This window comes from Lepisosteus platostomus, chromosome 11 (genome assembly GCF_059453375.1).
Source record: "Lepisosteus platostomus isolate fLepPlt1 chromosome 11, fLepPlt1.hap1, whole genome shotgun sequence".
Lineage (NCBI taxonomy): Eukaryota > Metazoa > Chordata > Actinopteri > Semionotiformes > Lepisosteidae > Lepisosteus > Lepisosteus platostomus.
Genome location: NC_142621.1, coordinates 25,046,130 through 25,069,421, shown reverse-complemented (window position 1 = coordinate 25,069,421; position 23,292 = coordinate 25,046,130). Strand labels below are relative to the sequence as shown.

Genomic DNA, 23,292 nt, shown 5'->3' with positions numbered 1-23,292 from the left:
TCAATATCAGCAATATGAAAAAAATGATTATCAATAAAGATTGAATTAAAGTTGACATCTCTCTAACATGCACATCATTATGATGTTTCAATAGTATTCTGATATTCTAAGAAAATATATGACCCAGTAACTGATAAGATTAGCCACAGAACATATGCGATGCAAGTAAATTATGCAACACTTTAATCTAGATCTATTGATTATTGATCTAGGAGAAACTAAGTGAGAAAAAAAACTTGACAAATTAAAAAAAATACAAATCATTCAACTTTTATGAGGAAGATGCATTCCTGAAAAATGTTGTGTAATTAAAAAAATGTGATTAAAAGTGCATGTCCATTAAAAATGCATGCAAATAAGAGAGATGGTGCATTATGGGTCCATTCTAAAACTAGAGATGAAAACTCTAGTCAATTAGACTTTATTTGGGTAAGCTGTCTATATAGTTCTACAAAAGTTATTTTTAAACAGAGTGGTTGTTAATGTTTGTCAATGTAATGTAAAATGTGAAGGGAAGACCGTTGTTATAGGTGGATGGTGAATAGTGCTCACATCTGGACTTAGCTCTCTAGTCCTTTTACTCCAAGTGAGCCTTTAAAATGCCATTTAACTTAAATTCTCTAATGTCATATTACAAACATTTTTTCCTTATTAATGAGGGAATTTCTGATGATTAACTAATAATTATAGGCTGGTTGCTTTTAAAGAATTTAAATTATTCACAGCTTATTTTTCACAGTAATATATTTTCTTAGGGTTTAGCAATTTTACAATATACACATGAGGTACATCCTATTACAAAGACATGTTACAGTATTGTTTAGTAAGTGTGACACAATGGGTAATGGACAGTGGCTGGAAGAACACTGAAACTGCCCAGCTACCTGTCACCCAAGTGATTCTATTCATCCTGACAGGCAACTGGGTATAAGCAGCATATACTGTCTTCAACACTCCGTCATGCTTTCTGTTGCCGACTGTAGCTAAGAGTATTAAAGTGACAACTGATTTTTCCTGAATTAAAAAATAGTATACTGTATATTTTGAGTCACATTTAAACAAAAACTTGATATTAAGAGAGTGTATATGGAGTATGTGTTTCTTACTATTTCCATTTAATTTCTGAGGGAACATTGCACATTTCTGCATTCTACAAATGCATTCCTCAGATTTACCTTTATGTTTAGGTTTAAATTGCACAGTTTCACAAATGTGCTAGAAAAGGTTGAACAAATATCAAAATAACAGCAGCTGCTGTGCTTTTTTATAGTAGTTTTTGAGTACAAATCAGGGTGCAGTATGGTAATAACTGCATTGTACTAAGTGCTAGAAATGATTGTAAAACAAACATCATCTCCTCTTATCCAAAGGTTATGTCATTTCTGCATGTCCCTATAAAGCATGATGAATGTGATTATAACATTTTGTGGAGCAATAATGAAGGTATTATGAGGCCATGATTCAACAACATTCAGGTAATGTTACCGTAATTTCTAACGAGCAAGTTTGTATTTGTTATACTTCATTAAAGGGCTAAGCAAAACTCATCCCAAACACATTCGGCTTAAGCTGATTTGCATGTCAATTCAGATACAGTCATCCAGCCTAGGGATGTGTGATGACAGCTTTGCTGCGTTAGATCTATGCAATAAAAACAAATCATAATATCAGGTTTACTGGAAATCAGGATGGTCACATTACTGCATTACACATAGGCCTGATACTTCATTAAATACTGTCAGAAATTGATGAACTGCCCATAAAAGAAAGGATAGCTTCATCAATATAAGGAACCCATAATTCTTGCAGAGTTTGCAAAGCAGTTATGTGCACATCAGATAAATAGATAACAGTGTCTTATACAAATAAAGCTTCTAAATTGGATGAGCACAAAATTAAACATTTTTAAAATGCAATTATTAATGTAATGCAAACCAATGTGTCAGAATGAGTAAAGTGAACAAGTTTATTTTTAAACACCATTTTTTAATACTTATCTTGAACTAAACAGGAAAGACATTTTCTTTTCTACCAACCTTCTGCTTGTCCAGTATCTTCATGGCATAGTACTGCTCTGCTCCTTTATGTTTTACCAACATAACTCTTCCGAAAGAGCCTGTGCCGAGGGTTTTTTGCCTCTCAAAGTCATCTAGACCAGCCGTGCTCTGGAAAAAAATACATGGCCCATCAGTTTGGCAATAAGGTTGCGGCATTAGGAAACAAGTCATGTGAAATCTGTTTGACCCTCCTGGGTGATTAGCAGGAACCAATTTTCATTCACAATTGAAGGCTGGGAGGGAGTGATCACTACATGGGGGGGGGGGAATGGCACAAGAACCACTTGAATAGCTGAAGCGGTAAAAGTGCTCAGTCGGGTGGTGGCAAAGCCCCATGACTGCAGGTTCGAGTCCGAGCCTTATCGCGAGCAGACTGTGACTAGGATCCCCTTATGCGGCAGGGCTCAACTGGCTGAGTGTGTCAAGGACAGGGTGGGATTCGTCGGCCATAATCTCTCTTCTCCCAGTGACCCCTGCGGCCTCCTGGGTGCTTGTAAGCATGTTATGTTGTGAGGTAATGGACACACTTTCTACCAGTCGGCACTTTTGTCCTGATACGGCGCTGTGTCATGACGCATTTAAAGACAAATAGCTCTAGGCTTGGACCAGAGGAGTAAACCTACAATTCATTTTCACTTGTGTGTGGTAACGGGGATCATAGCTGTCAGATGAGATTTGAAAAACAGGCTAAAAAAAAGTAAGAAAATGCTGTGCAAATATGAAACCTCTGTCGTGTGATCTATGTTCACTTTAACACATCAGATAAGTTAACAGTTTTTTGTGTAATCCACTTTACTTGTCTAGTTGGTATAAGTAGGCACTGGAAAACCCAGAATACCACACATTTTATATACACTGAGTAAAAATATTTAGAGGCAATGTATGAAATTTTGCCACATGGAACTTTTTTGTGATAAATATGTTTTGTACAAAGGACTGTCAGCTACTGAAATATCAGCAATTGTTTTTCAGAATGCAGAGATTATTAAATGATACCCCCATTAACAATAGCCACTATATATCCCAAAGTAGTATCTGAAGAGGTTTCAAAGCAATCCTTTGAAGAGAACGGCACAAAGATCAACTGTGTGCAGCACTACATCTCAGTGAACGCTTAATGGATGTGTTAGAATACACAGCAATAAACATCAACATATAAAAAAACGATATTTCAGAAAATATTTTACCATTACCAATTTAAACGTTTTTACTTGGCTCAAATTGTAGAAAACATTACCTTTCCAAATATTTGTCAATGTCCTCAATGACAAGAAATCCTTTTTATTTTGCAATAATGGTGTAAAGGCATTGCTACTTGATTTTCATTATGATGTTTACCTGTGGTGGACATTCCCATTTTCGTAAGAAATCTTCTTTGGCTTTGGCTAAGAACTCTTTCACTGAAAGAAGGAGAAACGAGTGTGCAATTAGTACATGTAGTTCCAGGTTCTTCCACAGCCTATAAAAATCCATGTACATAAGGTTTGGTGGGCAAGAGAGAAAACATAATGTTAGTGGGAGTTTATCCACAGGCAAGACATGACGATTTTTAAGAAAAATTTTAAGAAAAAATCCATTTTTAAGCTCCCATCTACATTATGTTTTAACAAAATGTAGTTCCACCGTGATCAAAAACACTATTATAATAAGATTAAGAAGAAACCCACAGAAACACCCAGGCAAGCAATCTCAAGAGTGATGCCAAGAGCTCAGACGTCTTTCCAGATGGACCAAACTGCTTGGAAAGGAGTAACATCCAAGTCAGGAACTGCACTGTTTTAGACACAGAACTGTTGGGCATCACTTTTAAAGTAATACTGTCAAAAAATAAAGCTGAGGTCTGAAAAGCACAGTATTACTACAAGCAAAGACACTAGAGCTACATGAAAAAACACAGCAGACTCGAGCTACCCATAGTCACAGAGATCAAGTGGCGATTTGCACTGTCAGGGATCACGTCAATCTAAAAATTGATCTGGGGGAAAACAATCTGGCACCACTGTCATAACAGGCTCTGAAAAGAGCCAAGTGGGTGTTTAAACTTCAAATTGCAGTTTTAGACTCATATCACAGAATTTGTAGGTTATTGGATTGAGAATGAATCACAATTAAGTATCTTTTGAATAAGTAATTCAAACATGCAAGATTAGTTTTTTTTCCTTTTCTGTGACTTTGTGCATCTTATGAAAGAATGAGCATACCAAAAGTCTCTATAGTTCACCAAGGGTTTGCAGGAACATTCACCCACATGGATGGGATGATTAGAAGGAGAGAGAAAGAGAGAGAGAAGGTTTATGTTTTTAACAACAAGCACATAAGATAAAAAAGTGGATTACATACACAGAGAATACAAGTATTTAAGTACAACAGACAGAAAGAGAAATACATAACAAATATGGTTTCCCTTGTTCATTTGACTTTTTTTTTAAATATATTTGAATCTCTTTAGCTATTACTGAGGTTTTTCTCTCCAGATAGATTACAAAGAGCATCAGGATTTTTGACAGAATCAAAAGAATCGATTTTATCTTCTTTCACAATACTAGATCTATCTATTATTGCTTATCAGAATAAAGAATGTCATATACAGATGTGAAACAAAGGAGTGGTAGCTTTTAATTTAACGACAGCAATTTATTATTTACATTGTATCTATAATATTGCTATACAGTTCAAATTAGGAATTTTCAAATTAATGTAAAGGACCAGATTTCCTCCAAGAAAGTGGCAGTGCTGCACTGTGCTACTGCATGTTTTTCAGACTGCAGCTCTGCATCATACAGCATGCAGAGGTCAGCTGTAAATGAGCAGAGCACCAGTGGATTCTCCAGCTGCCTTTAGTGAATCCTGGTGGCTCTTGGTCACTTCAGCCACACTTGTGGTGACACACTCACAACTGATGAGCAGTGTAACTGGATGAACAGCATCTCAGTACTCCAGGGTAAGATTTTAGAGATAGAGAGAGATCACTTTATTGGAACAGTTGGGATTAAGGGCCTTGCTCAGGGGTCCAACGGAGTAGGATTCCTCTGCCGGCCACGGGATTTCAACCGGCAACCTTCCAGCCACAGGCACAGTTCCTTAGCCACAGAGCCACCACTCCGCCTGAGCTATAAGCTAATCTTTTATTTAATTTTAAGATAAAGACAGTTCTAAAATTGGCCTCAAATATTCATTTAGTATTTTAATCCTAAAGCTCTCTTTGAATCAACTGGAATAACACACCACTGAAGAAACCTCTCAAGGGTTAACAGATTTTAGCATTATTACGGAAATCACGTGTTATTTGGTAATCTTAAAAATACTGCAGAAGCAGACGGCTTCTCACTAGCATTTAAAAAAAATTGTGATTCCTGTAATACACATCACAGCAGAAATGCAAGACAACACAAAGAGGACTTAAGACAGTTAAGGATACTGAATCTGACAGATGTGATAGAGGAAAAAAGAGGGGGGGAAACTCATTCAAAAACCATGATACACTTACTAATCCCAGCTTCTAAATACTCATGTGAACTCATATTTTCAATTACAAATTATTTTTTTTTTATCACAGGCCTTTGTTACATCAAGAAACCTGAATCCATCATTGGTTTATCCATTGTTTTTCACAGTACAATATATTTTTCTGCATGCAAAACATGAGAATGCGTTGAAAGTTTGTTAATGTTAGGCCAAGCAATTTCTGAGCCGAAATAGAATACCAAAACCATGCAGTAATAAAGTCAAAAAGGATAAAAAGATTTCCAAATTTTAAAGATACCCTTACTCTGTAGAAGTAGAACTCTGTAGAACTTCTGGAATTTTTCAGAATCCACTGAGTGTGTTACATGATACCAAATAAGCCCCAACATGTTGCACACTTTACATGAACATTTTCATATCTTGCCAAAATACTTCACATTAACACTATACTGTACGAGGAAGAAAACATCCATGCACATTTGCCTACAACTAAAGATGTTAAAAAGTATTTTTCAAATTAGTATTAGAAATATTATTTCTCAAAAAAAGTAAAGCTTTGATTATTTAACCCCTTATTAAAAGGATGTTTTTAAAGTCAGCATTCGATTTCGACAATATGACCGGTTCAAGGCAAGCACGCAATGTCTCTGTCTTTTTAGTGTCCAGTGTAGTAAGGCATGTCTGAATGGGGAACTAAAAAATATTACTGTTCCATGTACCCAGCTTCAGTTAACCATAATGTTTATGGTTTTATACCTTTAACTGGAGAGGTTGTTTGGTTCACATTCATAGCAGCAAAGCTAGCAAAAACATATAAAAGCACTGAAACCATGATTGCTTTTTCCAATAGGAACTTAAGCAATATTACTTGTAGTTACATTTTGATATACGCACCAAGTCCAAGTCTATTTCTAAGTCTAAGTCTATTATAGTCTTCGTAAATAGTTATTACAACCAACACTAGTCTTACCACTTTTAAAAACCAAGACACAGCACATCTCAGATGTATTCAATTAAAGTGTAAGAGCACATTCTAATGGTTCTAATTACACATTAACATGCCAAAGCAAAAGAAAAACCCGTGAATATATGAGATCTTTCAAACATTTAACAAAAACCCAAGTGTACACTAATGTGGATCTTGTCAACATGGACCACCTTTAAATACAGCAACAAACGGCAGATGGGGAGTGGAGTAAACCCTGCTCTCCTACCCCAGCACTTATACAGATCTTCTGAAAAGGAATATTGAACATCTTCATCAATACAAATTCAAACCCTGTGAACGCCCAAGCGTAATACCGAAAATAAATCTAAACTGTATGGACCTGAGGAAAAGGGTGTAAGGGGGATAATGGAATTGCTCTCCTTTAATATTGCTTTCTCACCCACCTCCCAAAAAATAACTCAGGTCTGGACCTCAGCAATACATGTTATTGATGTTTCATTTTCGTTTCTAAATCAATAAGACCCTAAGGCTTTTTACTTCTAAGCTGTTGTCAAATATGCAGAAATATGCAGAGAAAGAATACAGACAATGGCACTGGACATAAATGTGTTTTCTGCAACATGCATATTAAACACTATTCACCATATGCATGCACAGGCAACTATATATATATCAAATACACATTGCTTATTTTTCATAAACTAATGACAATTTCCCATTTTTGTAAGTCTGGAGATAGCATGGACTCAGTACAATCTCTCTCTAGGCTTCCAGGTTATGATTTTGTTCCAGAACTACACACCCCCACACCCCACTATCAAGGGACTTATTTCGCCTTTCAAGCTCAAAACGCCCCCCTATCATGAAAACCTGTGTCCACCCTTAGGAACAAAATTATCGGAAGGATACAGGAAATACTGTTTTGACACTTTAAAGTTCTTTTACTGTCTGTGGTCATCATGAAATTTGTTATGTAACGGAACATCCCAGCATTGAACCAGAGTTAGCAGACAAATATTGCTGTATTAGATCTACAAATAGAATATTCTAAATGGCTGCTGCTGCATGACAAAATGTGTCTTTGCTTCTAAATTGTTTTCTTACGATTTTGCAGCACAATGTCCTGCTTGCCACTCAAATCCCTTTTACTTTCCACCCACAGCCATCACACACTCAAACAAAATCACTGCAGGATTTAACACTACCTACCATAATCTCAGTACTATCGTTTTACTTTTACTCTTTTTAAGAAACCGAATTGTGACAAAATAAAAAAGATGAAAAATTCTATGCAAAAACCATTCACTTTATCAATTACTGATAATTGTCATTACTTAGTTCTCAGATAAACAAAATGATCATACAAGCATCTTTTTTGTCTTTCAAGGACAGGCTTAGATAAAAAATGTACTCACCATTCATTTTGGATCTGAATCCCCAGAAACATTCTTTGCTAAGAAATTATCCAAGTGTCTCTGCACAAATGGCAAATAAAGCACTAATTCCATACAGTAACCAACCACAAAACACCTTTAACAGAACTATCATGCAGAATGTGCTGGGTACACATTTGCCTTCTGCATAGATTTAGAGATCTGACATTTTTCGAGTGCTAGCATCTAAGTCGAAGTTTAGATGACAGATCCAAAAGACAAAAATAAAACAACAATATCTCCAGATTGTTAAATGACTAGCTTGTTCTAAAGGGAAGTTGAAACAGCTCTGAGGATGCTAGCACACCATGATGCAAAAAGATGTTTGCAATTAGATCAAGCATAGGGCATTGCTATGGTAACACGATCTGTACAGAATTAACACTTGACTTCAAGCTGTAGCAGTGCCTATTCAAAGGGTGGGTTTTAACCCATTAAGAGCTGCTGCTTTGCAGGTCTTTAGAAATGAGTGAGAGATAATCCCTGAGCCACACAACGCAGTAGCAGCAACTGGGTTGGAAAGTTAAGGAACACAAAGAAAAACATTTCTATTCAGATAACAAAAGATACAAAATGGTTCAGGTTCTACATAATGTAAACAAGACATGCGAGACTGGAAAGAAAATAAAACCCAACATAACACTTAATGTGTGCGTTGTTCACATGCATAGTAATGTTGTTTTTCTATTCCAGTATTAAAACAGGAAAATACAGCTTGGCCACAAAGGGAACCATCCAGATGCTATAAGATTCCAACACAGCTGAAGATAGACAAGACAGTCATGCCTGCTTTGTCCAAATTCAGCACAGTGATGCTTAGTATGAGCACCTCACTAATGTTACCAGACATCACATAAGAGACAGTGGAAACTGTTTTTTTTAATCAGCAACCTGAAGTCATTTGGTCACATGATTACACTGTTGATTGAGACAATTATAAAATGATTCTAAAAAAAACTAAAATTAAAGGGGTTGTTGTATGAAAGGACGTTGGCCAGCTTTAACAAATGAATCTGTTGCAAGACAGTTACTTCTAGCTTGCCAATCATTTCATATTAAATGCATGGTAAAACTATAGTGTGCTATAATGTGCTAAGAAAAATGCGTCATGATTTTTTGCATGTGAAAATACACACTAGCTAAATTACAAACTGGACCTGCAAGTCTACAAACCAATATATAACCACAGAACGGTTGCCTCCCATTTGTATGTTGCTTGCATTTATACAGTAAGGCCACATTTTCTGTGATGTCACTTTTTAGACTATGCATATGGGGACAAAATCTGTATAGACTAACACAAACAACAATCACTGTTGTTCTTTTGAAGGATATGTTGAATTAAAATTGTAATTATCCACAACTTCCTGCCATATTTATCTGTTGTGGACACTTTCACCAAACTGGAATATTTTGATATTCCATTTCTTTTAATCTCATATAGCCCTTGGTCTAAATTTCACTCTTTTAGTATGGACTCCTAAAACCTTGTTTATCAGAGTTAGGTTAAAAGGCTGGCACAATGCAATGCTTTAGCAATACCACTGAAACCGCTGCAACATTTTTAAACCACTTTACAAGATACAAGTGAATACACTGGAAAAAAACATGATAAAAGTGGCACTTCCACACATTAATTATTAGTGAATATGAAACTCCAAATGTACCACATTCTGGCTCTGCTGTAGAAGTATAAGATTATTCAAAATACTTGGCATTATTTTTTAGTCATTTGTTTCTGGCATGTACAGCAATCATTACACCTACACTTTTGGTATTTTTACATTCTGTTAATAGTCATGCAACTGAAAAATCAACCTTTTCCTCTGTGCCATATTGGGAAATGCTTCCTTAATAGAAGACTCCTATCCTAGAAAATACATATTTTTAATAAATATGATTAAAACCATTGCTCATTTACATGGCAATGATTAGGATCAAAGCATGTACAAGACCAGGAAAAACTGTTTACATGTTGAATTTTAATTTGTTTTAGCTATTTTAAGCATTACTAACATATTCTATTTTATATTCTAGTTTATCATTTAATTCAATTACTGATTCTCTATACCATATAACTATCTGTTTTAGTTTACTAGTTTTAGCAAATCGGCAAAAATCCATCTCTAAGAATAATCTGATGATGCAATGATCCATCAGTTTACAGTATCACTTCATCATGATCAAAACTGCGTTGATTTGTTTTGCTGAAGCTGTAAGACTGTGAAGTTTGTCAGAGCAAAAGACCTGTCACCTTCCACCATTTTGCATACAACAGAAAATAAAGCTGTTCTTATATATACAAAATGGTGCAATTCAGTTATGTATTAACAACACTACAATGTAATGTCCAGTTCCACACGTATTACTGTGCTATTAGCACATGCCTTTTAATAACATTATATACATAAACGTTTTAGGAAAATAGTATTCTTGTAGCAGAAAATCAGGCATCATGCAAGTCTTCCTCTTAAATACTTATGACACCTAATAGAGCCATAACACTACTGCGTCTGTAGCGACTACTTGATAATTAAAAATCCTCTGCCAGTTCGTAAGAGTATTTAGCTAGGACACTAGGGTGAACTCCAATTTGAGGTTTCTCCCTTAAATCAACTGGTTAAATATTTTTTGACTGTTTACTAACCTCCAGTAGGGCTGCTGGCACATAATGACTGCCACATGTCACTCTGGAAGGTGTTGTACTTCATCGGAGGATGAAGTGAATCCCTTCTTATATGTAATGTACTTCAGGGTCTTATAGAGGTTAAAAGCCATATAGAAAAACAAGCATTTATTATCATTAAGCCGATTATTCCTAATATGTTCTGTTTTGGTGTCCTGTTGCATGATATTTGTTTTGTGATCCAGGTATCATTTATTCAACTTACAGCCATGGGCAGTTAGCATGCAGTATATAACGAGCAGAAGTGAACACTATTTTTTCTGATTTAGTTTCACACTAAAATTAATTGTAAGCCATAGGTTAAGTGTAGAATGCAACCAAAACAGCATTTTTTTATTTTTCAAGAAGTGGCATTTCCTTCGCAACCAATCAATAGTCATAGTTACAATTCTGTTCAAAAAATATTTGCTCCTTCTCAGTTTTTCAGAATTGTTGAATATTTTCAGTAGTAGCTGTGAATATTATCAGAGCATCACGTGATTTATAAACGGGAATTTAAGTGAACAAATAACACCACAATTTGCTGCTTCACTTATTTCGTCAACAGTAATCTAACATCCTAAGTCCCTGTGTGAAAAAGTTAGCTTCAGTAACTGGTTGCATCATCTTTAGCTGCAATAACTGTGACCAAACCCTTCCTGTAATTGATGATCGGTCTCTCACATCGCTGTGCAGGATTTCTGGCCCATTCCTCCTTGAACTCAGTAATATGAGGGTTTTCTAGCATAAACTGCTTGTTCGACACAACATTTCAATGGTGTTTATGTCTGGACTTTGTCTTGGTCATTCTAAAACACTGAATTTGTTCTTCTTCATCCATCCTCTTATAGACTTGTTTGTATATTTGGTATCATCGTCTTGTTGCATGACCCAACTTCTCCTCAACTGGCAAGATAGTCTTATATGCTCCAATACAAAGAACATGTATTCATGATGGCAAGTCATCCAGGTCCTGAGGTAGCGAAACATCCCTAAACCATGACACAACTACCACCATGCTTGACAACTGGTATAAGGTTCTTACTGTGGGACACAGTTTTGACTTTTTACCAGATATAACGGCACCCATGTTGCCTAAAAGGATCTTCTTTTGACTAATCTATCCATTGAACATTCCTCCAGAAGCCTGGGTGGTCATCCAGGTGCTTTAGTGGACAAGCATCAATGTTCTTCTTAATGAGCAATGGTTTCCACCTTGCTGCTCTTCAGTGAAATTCCATTTTTACCCAATGCTTTTCTGATGGTAGAGTCATGAACATCGACTTTAGTCAAAGTGAGAGAGGCCTGCAGATGCTTGGATGTTGTTCTGGGAATTTTTGGTGACTTCCTTGATGATTTTATGCTGTGCTTGGGAATATTGTCCCAAATCGTCTCCTTTTCAACCGTGGATCAGTGGAGTCCCATAGGTTTTGAAATGGTTTTGTAACCTTTTCCAGACTGACAAGCGTCAAAAGAACTTCACTGTAATGATAAAAGTCAAGGTTTGTGAGTTTTAAATAGAACAGGGCTGGCCCAAATCAGCCCTGATTGTTTAATAAGGTATTCACACAGCTAGCCCTAGCTAACCCTTTCATTGACTTGACTGAACTAGGGAGGCATAACCATTTTCACATGGGGACATTGGATGCTGGATGACTGTTTACAGAATAAATTAAACAAGCACCCAATTTTGGAGTTATCTGTTCACTCAGGTTTGCTTTATACATCACTAGGAACATTAAAGGCTCATATAATACTCAAATGGTGCAAAAATTCAGAAAATCTGAAAGCGGGCAAATACTTTTTGACAGAACTGTAGTGATCAGTCAGTATAGATAGATACTTTATTGATCCCGTGAGGGAAATTGCAGTGCAACAGCAGCTTAACACAGTCAACACTATCAAGGATAGTGCTGCACGTAAGTCTGAAATACTGATAAGACGCATACTTCCACATTTATAAATAAAAAAAACTAGCTTTGGGATGTAAAAAGGTGTTATTTCTCCTTTACATTAAAATGACACAACTAACATTAGCGAAGAGCTTTGGCAGGACATGTCTATACAATAACGTAGGAATGATTATTCTAAAAAAGCGATAAAAGGACTTCTAATCTTTCTGGCAAACTGATCTGCAAACGCCTTATAAGTTATTCTATCACAAACTATAAGTTATAAACCGTTTCTAACAGTGCAATCACAAGAAACAGTTGGTGAGTTTGTACAAATTACACATACAAATAAGTTAAAAGACGGCTGTCTTCTTTAAGTAGATGAAATAGATCAAATTAAAACCCTACTGTCCTGAAAAGCAAGATTAGTAACACTCTGTCTTAATGTATACTTCTTGGGAACACCTTTACTCAAAATAACTTCTAACAGAATTCATGATACCACTTCAAGAAAAAAAAATAAAAGGACCAGACATTTCTTTTTAACACGTTTCAGAGATCAAATATTTTAAGCTCAATTTTACTGAAGTCTATTCCAATGGAACAGTCTGCTGACAAAAGAAGTTCCGAATTATTTGCTACATGCGAGCTGCAACTTGTCTGATCAATTCTGAGATTCTGGCACTTACTCCATCTGTCCCAACATATGGTGAACTCCGAGACATGCGGCCCCTCGTTTTCTGAACCCTTCTGCTCCTGGGTCCCCTTGCGGTGTCGGTGAAAAATACGGCTGGCCAAATCTTCCAGTTTGTGACGACCTGAACTGGTGCCTGTGCACTGGTTGCACTGCAGCTCCTTCGCTAAAGCCATTCCACAGCTCTGACAGTGTTTAGCAACACTGAGCAACTGCAGTGCAAAGGTAACTCAAAGTTTCTGTTCTGACTCACAGGAGTGCGATACAAGCTTCCTGTTTGCAAGCACTGTGCTGCTACTTGGCTTACCGCATGCTTAATTGGTTTTGCTTCCTGTCAGAGATAATATGCTTAATTTCTTTTCAAAAAGGTTCTAGACAAGTAATAAATACGGCAGTATGTAACGTTCACTTGATACGCAAGTGAAGTCTCCTGTATTTGTTCAGTGTTATAATCTGATTTGTTGCTATTAACATTCCAAAAATAGTCCACTTTCATATACAAGTTTTTTTTTTCCATACTGCTCTCCAGTATGTTATTCCACTGTGACTATGCCATCCAGTGAAAAGTACAAGAATGCCACTGGTTTTCAGCTACAGAACTGGAATTTTCATGACACATTCCTCAGGTTTTTGTAAGGTACTATGGCTTGGAAGCACGCAGTAAATTGGAACCACGAAAAGAAGAAAACAAAATAGGAAGTGTGTAGGAGGCACCAAAACAAAGCTGCCGTTTAAAATGGCTATCAAAATCTGTCCCAGCAGAAAAATCAAAATGTCTTGACAGTATTAAAATGTCTACATTTTAGATGCAGACAGATACTAATGCCATCCAGAACACTGAAAAGCACTCCGCTATTATACAATAGACTACACACATTTTACAGATACCCTGTCAGTTACTGACTTTTGATTCCAATATAGCTAGCCAAATACTAAGGCATATTTTACATACTGTTTATTAGGTACAACAGGAAGATTGTACTATTTGCTGCTTTCCTGTTTTTTTTGCTATGCATTTACAAAGTCACCCACTTGATCCTGTCCACAAGACACACTTTGCATGCTGACATTGTGATTGTGCAATGACAAGATTGTGCAACGATGTTTTACTCAATATCAGATGCAGGCCTGCTTAATAACATAAACAGCATGCTATGCTTCCATACCAGGGACTGACACAGGGAGAAATCTCATTGTTCTTCTTGAAAATGAAAGTGAAGTGAAAAGAATTATTATTCATCTAGCCTGTATAAAACAAAACACTTACTGCATCTCTTAATCCAACAACTTGAACTTCTGAGAAGTCAAGAGCTACAAAACAAGATTAACTTGTTCAATTAGTGGGGAGTGGGAGAGATTTTCTAAGGATTGCTTCAATATTTATACCATGAACCTTCAAGTATATAACATGAAATATTCTCATCAGTCAAAGGCAGGTCTTGCATGATTTGTACACTTTAAAACCAAATCTCTGTGCCGTCATCAATAACCTCGGCAATCTCAAGTCTGAAAGGTCTATCTTACTATGTCTGCTCAAAATGGGCTGCAAGCAGCACACAGTAAGCAGTCTAATCTTAATAATCCACACTTCCTCCTTGTGTGGTTTTCATCAGAAACTCCCTTCAGCGAATGTTTTCTTGCATTACAAAACAAAGCCAATAATCTTTAAAATACTGAGGAAAAAAATAGCTCTTTAAAAACTAATTAAAAACATCTGATCTGGAAAATGTTATTAGATCTCTGATATTTAAGTCTAATACTGTACATCTATTGCTTTTCAATGAGGATTTGATGTAAACTCCTTCCTTTCTGTAGTTTTACAGTGCTTCTACAGCCCTACCCTCCTGCAAGATGCCCTACATTAAGGAAGTTGTAGCACACTGCAGTGTACACTCTAACTCCGCAGATTAACATGGTACATATTCAGATGAATATGTTCCTTTGCAGCCTACACATGCTGACGCAGCTACCTGCTTGAACTACATCTTCAAATGACCAAGCACATGTGGGAATCACCATTTCACCTAGGAGAATCTGCTTGTTTCTTAGTACTGACCTGAACTTTCTTGGTGACTTGTATGACTACTCCCCCCCACTCACCCAAACAAAGCACAGGCTCAAGAAAAAGAACTTTCAGACCAAACGGCAGCAATACACAAAACTCAGTCGTGAGCTGTAGACTTGTGGCCTTTCCTGCCCAAAACTCACATTTATTGTGCTTAACTAAATGAAACTCATGGCCAATTTCTACTGTGGAAGTGGACTTAATCAAAGTCATTTATGGCACAACCATACAGAAAATGGTGGGTATTGCAAGTACTTTGCCTCCAAAGTCTATTTTTTAAAGAAAACCTACAGCCAATATTATTCTATATGTTACTCATATCCATTACTGTATAACATTAACAGCAGAGCCCCTCAAAAATGAGGAGAAGGACGCACTGACAGTATTTCAAACTTATCAACAGTAATGACGGGAAGGACAACAGTACAGGAGTTAGCTTGTGCATTAGAATTCACAAATATTGCCTTCGGTTGTTGTACTAGGTTTAATCCCTAAAAATAAAGATCTTAAAATTACATATGAGAATAATGATTCTCCTGTATTCAGTCTTTTTAAGGTGGTACATCATGTCTTATTCATGCTTTCATTTATGCTTTCATTAAACAAAAGTAGAGACACAAAAATACACATCTACTGAAGTCACAGAACACACATGCAATCCTGTGAAGAGACAGCTAAAAGGGAATTAATTTAATGTTTCCTCAAGAAATAATGGACTTATTTCCATGGCATCTTTGAGGTCTGACTCAAGGCTTTGAGGGTTGTGTAATGGGAAAACCAAACATTACTGAACTTCTCCTATGACAGCTAAACTTAGCTAAGAAATACAACAGCACAACAGCAATCTCCTTACAATTACACATACTCTAGTGCCATCTAGTGGCTTCATATGACAAGGAATAAAAAGATTAAAATTAGAATTTGAATATTCAACCCTTGCAGCCCAAAATCTCTGATCTCTAATTTCACTTTATCCCTAGCAAACAGTAAAGCTTTATGCTTTCATGTTGCTCAAGAAGAACAATGAATTGCAAAAATGGTTTTAAAAGTGATGTACAACATGTAAGAAATATGAAGATTTTTGGTTTGAAATTTGACAGTTCTGTAACAATTCCCTGAAATTAACTGAATTTCTCAAGTTCTCAAAAACAGTGTTCAACATACAATTTCAAGCAAACTAATCTCTTCTTTAATTGTGAGACAACTATTTAATTAACTTCCAGAACAGTGTGCCAAAATTCAACAAAGATGCACAATCAGATAACAAGTTGGGCCTGACAGTCCAGAGATTAACAAAATAACAAATTAACAGTTTTTAAAAAAAATACATGGTATGATGTGTGGTGAACGGACTGGTGCACTATGGCTGCCACTGCATCATCCAGGTGGGGCTGCACATTGGTGGTGGTACAGAAGAGTCCTCATGACCTGTAAAGCGCTTTAAGTGGAGTGTCCAGAAAAGCACTTATAAGTGTAAGAATTATTACAATATGCAAGAATATGCAATATGTTATAATGGAGGCTTCCTACATAACAGCACTCTCTATTGGTGTTTTGGGGTATTACAGTTTTGATTAATACAGAAGAAATTAAAACAAACACCCATGTAACAAGAACATAAGAAGATTCCGAATTTGGCTTGGAAGCAGAAAAAATACAGCAATCTCATTAGAGGAGTACATTAAGCAGGTGCCGCAAAAAATTAAAAACTGAATAAAATAAATATCACTTTTACTTTTATCATTTTCCCCCAACCTATATTCTGCACTGGTGAGATTCTAAGACACAAGGACTGGTTATGTGATTTTTAACTTTACCATTTCTACATCTTGCTTTTTATCTTTCTCAAATTTCAATATCAGTTAAAACAAATTTGACAAAAAAGGGAAAAAGCTGAGTAGTGAACTGTTACTGTTTATTGTAATTATAAATCTATCCATGAACACAGGATATGACACTAAATCACAATGACAGCTTTTATACTATAGAAAATAACTTATGAGGAGCATACACGCTGCTCCTGGTGAAAGGGGTGTGCTGACCACCCACCTGTTACTCCAGTCGGTATGGGTGTCTGCTCACATATCAGAAGAAGGTGCAGAGAGAGCTCACAGATCTGGAGTTAACGATGGTCTCTCTTTCTATAGCATGGGTATCCCTCCCATTTTCCAAAGTTTGGTTTCATAAAGGAAACAATAAACACCCATCTTTGTGTTTCAAAATAGCAGAGTTGAAGATCAACTGGAAAATGCTGAAATGTGTTTCCTCCCTGGGACAATACACTTCAGAAACAAAATCACTCTTGTTCTATTTGTGACTGAACCGAGCATGTTCAGTTTCCTAACAGCAGCGCTACCTTAGTGACAAATGCCAGAATACATTTAGATTGGAAGGCTTTTGATAACTTATCTGGCTGAACTTTTACCAGAAGATCACTTTATTGGCCATATACAATTTAGGCATTAGGAATTTGTATTTTTGCATACCCCAGCTTGCTCTCCATGAGACAGACAGGGGAGAGAAGCAACTTACATTTTACACATATTCACACATTTTACTGTTGCAATCAGGAGCAGTGAAATACCTTGCTCAAGGGTATAGTCGCAGCACCTTGCAAATATGTGTCCAGCACCCTACTACTCCATACAGCTGCCCTGTTCCTTATAAAAGATCCGCTCTCAAACTGACAGCAGTGCACATCAATGAAAGGCAAGCATTTGGACTGAAAACTAATGAATGAAACACATTGTAGATAATCGGTAAATGCTCAAAGTGCATTTCCCACCCCTCATTTACACCAGAATCCAGATAACAAAATAATTACAGATTTTAAACAATTATCACATTCACTGTTCTCAAAAAATGAGTGTCAGCAACTACTATAGAAGGTGCAAATACAGAATTTGAGACTGAATAAACATTTTATTGAACTGAGGTCTGTCTGTCCCTTTGCATATTTTGCTGCATCTTAAACCATTCTGTTTCTCCGTGCTATTTTTTAAATTCCTGTCTTTGTTTATGCTTTACCTGCAAAGCGCGTTGAGGAAATACTATATAAAAAACATTATTATTTGGTAGAACACAGAAGATAATGTAGATGTAATGTGATATGTATTGATTTTCACATTGCCTAAGATGGGAAATAGCTTTAAGAAGCTGCTTATCAAAAAGGCTTAGACATCTATGTGAAAACAAAATGTTCATCATCTAGACAATGTGGGGAAGCAATAAGTACCATGAAACACAGCTACAAGTGTTCAATTTCAGTCAGGTCATGTTAAAATTTTACAACATGAATAATAATAATAATAATAATAATAATAATAATAATAATAATAATAATTGCTTACACTTATATAGTGCTTTTCTGGACATTCCACTCAAAGCGCTTTACAGGTAATGGGGACTCCCCTCCACCACCACCAATGTGCAGCATCCACCTGGATGATGCGACGGCAGCCATAGTGCGCCAGAACACTCACCACACATCAGCTATCAGTGGGGAGGAGAGCAGAGTGATGTAGCCAATTCATAGAGGGGGATTATTAGGAGGCCATGATTGGTAAGGGCCAATGGGAAATTTGGCCAGGACACCGGGGTTACACCCCTACTCTTTTCGAGAAACGCCCTGGGATTTTTAATGACCACAGAGAGTCAGGACCTTTGTTTTACGTCTCATCTGAAGGACGGCGCCTGTTTTACAGTATAGTGTCCCCGTCACTATACTGGGGCATTAGGACCCACATGGACTGCAGGGTGAGCGCCCCCTGCTGGCCCCACAAACACCTCTTCCAGCAGCAACCTTAGTTTTTCCCAGGAGGTCTCCCATCCAGGTACTGACCAGGCTCACACCTGCTTAGCTAATAAGACTCTTGTGTGCAATTGTGGTCATCATGTTGGATGAAAGAACAATCTTTCTAGCGCTGAAGAGAGAAGACTACGAAACTAAACTGAGAAAAAAAAGAGCTTCTTTTTTTACATAAAATGAAGTAGGAATTTGAAACAAGCTACCCAGTCGTGTTGTCCAAATCAGAAACCTGCATTCCTTCAGAAACTGGCTGGATTATATCCTCAGGTAACTTGGCTACTGACAACCAAATGAGCTCAATGAACTGAATACCCTCTCCTCATCTGGAACGTCTCTTATGTGCTGGTAATTCCTCAAACAGGACACAGAAATTGGCAATATTAACGTAGCCCCAAAAGAGAAGCGTGTTATAGTAATAGTAATTTACGAACTTCACATACTATTGTACTAGACTAAGTAGACTTAGAAACTCACAGATCTGTCAAAACACTTCACCTTGATGAACTGCAACTGAATGTCAGGGTGACTCATGCAGTAAAAACTGTGATCCAGTTCAAAGCAAGAATAAAAATGCAAAACCAATCTCTTTATCTAGTTTGACCTGGACCGTGGCTTTGTGCTAGGCTGGGCCCTCCTCAGCCCTGAACATGGTACTGTCAGTGTTCCATGCCAGAGAGCAGCAGGCCATGCCTGGGTAAGATAGCTCCTGTGAAGTCTGCCATGGACAACTGCCAATTGAAAAGGAGGTCAGGTTATCCATTATTGCAGTAAGGCTTAGTAATTTTGTTAAGCCAGAACACGCCTTTAGATCCAGGTGAGAGAACAAATTATGAAACTTACAAAAGCATCATCAAAAAAATATATGGCCTGTGGCTTTGGCAATGGAAAGCAATCAGAATTTAAAAAAAACCTAGTTCTTTTCTAAAGTTTCCCAAATATATATGCGATAATCAATGATATACACAACATATATAACTATATTAAAAGGCAAATTTCCCTAATGACACTTAGATTTCACTCTTTTAATTTAGGCAATTGCATATACAGTACTCCTGTTCCACCCCCCACACCCCAAAGCCCAGATAAATATTTAAGGAACACAGATCCAAGTTACTGCCCAATTTTCAATGCAATGTAGTTCAACAGTTTATAGTTATGGTTTTATTTATTAGTCTTTAAAAACATTTAGCACTTGGAGATTACAGAAGAAGAGAACCAGTCCTCCTTAAAAGAAATACACTTGTGGCATTCAGACAATCTTTACTGGCACTTCTCCTGAGTTGCTATGAGACGCAAATGTAACACTTTAAAACTCTGTCTTATCGCTCTTGACTGCTTCTCTTTAACTTCAATGATTTGTTACACAGGCAAATCTGGAACAAATACTACAGTAACTGCCCGTCACAGTAAAGCAGAAGGCTATTTGCTTCTTAACGAAACAGGGGTAGCACCCTCTCTGCATGTGTTGCTCCGCCTTGTCTGCTTTTTTCTTGGAAGGCCCTGTTTATACTGGGGCTAGCAGAGTGAAACGGGAGCAGAGGCCCTTTTAGGACACAAAATGAGTGAGAGAGGCCATATATGCAACACAAAACGCTGGAACGAGAGAGCTATACATAGAGCTACCATGTCATAGAGCGCGCTCTTTCCTACATACATACAGTAAATCTCCAGATTCTGTGCAAGCCTTCAGTTCCTGGAAACTCCTCTTGGGAATATTCCACAGGAATATTCTCTTCAGACTATAAACCAAATACATCACGAGATGGTGCTTATATTATTACGACAAGACATGCCGAGCGCTAAGTCCACAAAATGATAACCAAAACGAACTGAAACAATAGTCTGTGCTAAACAGCTTAAACTCTATTCAGCTTTTGTAAACGACTTGTACCACTGAAGCTTGGCCACTGGTTCCTGGTTTAAACTGCCAGGAGTATATTAAAGTTAGGCCTGCAGGATGAAAGCAGTCATGAATGGTCTTTATCTTCACTAAAGCAATGAATCTCAAACTGGATAACAACTGCAAAATGAGACAAAATAGATATGCCAGAGGAGGATTTTCTTAATGGAAATACTCATAACAAAACTTGAATAAGTAACAAGAGTAATTGAAAACATCTGGCCTTTACTGTTGGTCCCTGAAGAGCTTAAGACAAACAAGGCATCCAAACAGCAAAAGTTTTTTTTTTTTTCTGTATTAGACAGTCCCCCAACAGATTTCAACAAAGGAATGCAGCTGTTACTTTGTTTCAGCACATATAACACTGCATCCAAACTGGAGGCTGAAGAAAAATTAGTGCATTCTGATTCAGCTTCCAGATTTCAACATAGCAATTTTATAATAGCATGTCAACTGTTCAAATTTTCTCTGGGCTAGTGCTCAATGACAGGAAATGTGAAGTGCTGAAGAAGTATATTGAGGGACTTTGAAATCTTAAAAAGAATACAGTTTGGTCCTGGCAATTGGAAAACCCTGAAGATGTTTTCCCACACTGAGAGCTCTTAAAACCACAACAGGTGTAACTATCCACAATCATTTGGTGTATTTCTCACACCTCTCAGAATATACTATCTGCTTAAGACTTTAAATGAAATAGCTTTTAAAGGGAGGAATAAGTACTGAAGTAACCAGAGTCCCTGTTCCTTTCCAGCCGGTTGTATGCCTCACAGGGAACCAACTACTAAGTACTTCATCAGTCTAGTCACAGGGTAATACAGAGATCGTGACTGTGGGAAAGTTTGCTGGTGGCAGCACACTGCTTTTGTCTGACACAGTGCAGTCCCCAAAAGGCTAAACCATGGGAAGCTTGCAACCAGGGAATGTTTTAATACAGTGTTATGTTATGTTATATGTGCATTTTGAAATCATTCCAAATACAAATTGTCAAGCCCCCATATTCATTCTCTGGCATTTGCATTTCTTTGTGAATACCACCTCTGGAAAAAAAATAATCAAGCAAACAAACAAATCTGAAACAACACCTTCCCAAGGTTACGAGGAACAGCTACGAACATGTACAGTTTTAGCCAGAGCACCACAGCTATGAGAGTGGAATGAAGAAGCAGTTCGCTTCAGAAGAAGAGACAAGGGTTTATTTCTTAAAGTTCATACAAAGGAATTTTAAAGCTAGGACTTGCGCATACATGGGGATGCCATTATAAATAAAACACTCCAAATCTGACAATAACCAGAAACATTGTTCTTGATCTGCATTTAACCCTTTACTGTTAGACTGTGTGTCTCTGTTTAGCTCACTCAGGATAAAAGGATGCACTGATAAAATACTTTTAGTAAAGCTTTGAATTCATATGTCTTAATTAAAGGTTTTTAGCTACAGCCTCAGTGTTACTATGCTAAAGACAGAAGTCAAAGAATGTACCTACATAGTACCTACAAAGACAATGTACCGACAGCTTTGAATTTCATGTATTAACTTTTTTACATACCTTTACCAAAGATTCAGAAATAATATTTGATAGATAATTTAATATGATAGTTTAAGTTCCAGTTTCTGCATCACGTAAAAGTAATAATCATTTAATACCACATATTAAAATAGGATCTTAATCTGAAATAAAGCTGTCAAACCACTATCCATATATGTAAAAGCACTGTGAAATGTACTTAACTACTGTTTCTATAATTAATTCTTAGCTGAAGTGAATGTTGAAGGCAGATCAACTTGGAAGAACAGGTTCTATAATTATGTTAATGTGAACAATGATGGCTATACAGGTCTTACCATGGCAAAAAAATATTCTATAATTAAAAAAAAATTAAATCATTGCTACACAAGTGTGTAAAAATTTTAGGAACACAGAAAATACTGACAATAATAAATGTTCTTATTATAAATGGAAGTCCAAACAAATTGCTTCTGCTCTATACAGTATGTCTGGTTATAGCCTGACTCAAGAGCTGTGGTACATCTAACAATGAATTCACACGTTATATTCTTAATTTATGTTCAAATGTCCCATATATATCTCACCCTACTATATACAGGTTCTAAAGTCTTAATCGGGAATTATAATAAAGCAAAATATTCTCAAGACCCTTTTCTTTTTTGGTACCAAAACAATTAGGTTGCCCTTAATTAAAATGAAACTTCCAACTATCTATTTGCAAAAACTCCAAATTTAACCAACTCTTTGTTGAGTCTGGAACTGCCTTCATTCTGCTGTCAGAACTGCAAAATACATGGGTTCCCAGGCAAACCTGTTGCAAGATTTCAAAAGTCAAAAAACATTTTATAAATGCTTC

General features: G+C 36.7%; 1 protein-coding gene across 5 annotated transcripts in view; it reads right to left on the bottom strand.

Annotated features, from left to right (window-relative positions):
- The window catches only part of prkacba (protein kinase, cAMP-dependent, catalytic, beta a), a 49,255-nt gene that overhangs the window by 10,954 nt on the left and 15,009 nt on the right, over positions 1–23,292 (bottom strand). For 3 of the 5 annotated variants that reach the window (XM_088597530.1, XM_088597528.1, XM_088597532.1), the window contains exons 2-3: positions 3,396–3,457; positions 2,037–2,165 (exon numbers count right to left, since the gene is read on the bottom strand). In XM_088597530.1, the coding sequence (XP_088453656.1) occupies positions 2,037–2,165; positions 3,396–3,457 (191 nt within the window). Of the gene's footprint in view, positions 1–2,036; positions 2,166–3,395; positions 3,458–7,886; positions 8,196–13,150; positions 13,410–23,292 lie in introns of those variants that run through there. The other 2 variants (XM_088597527.1, XM_088597531.1) reach the window with 2 other exon arrangements.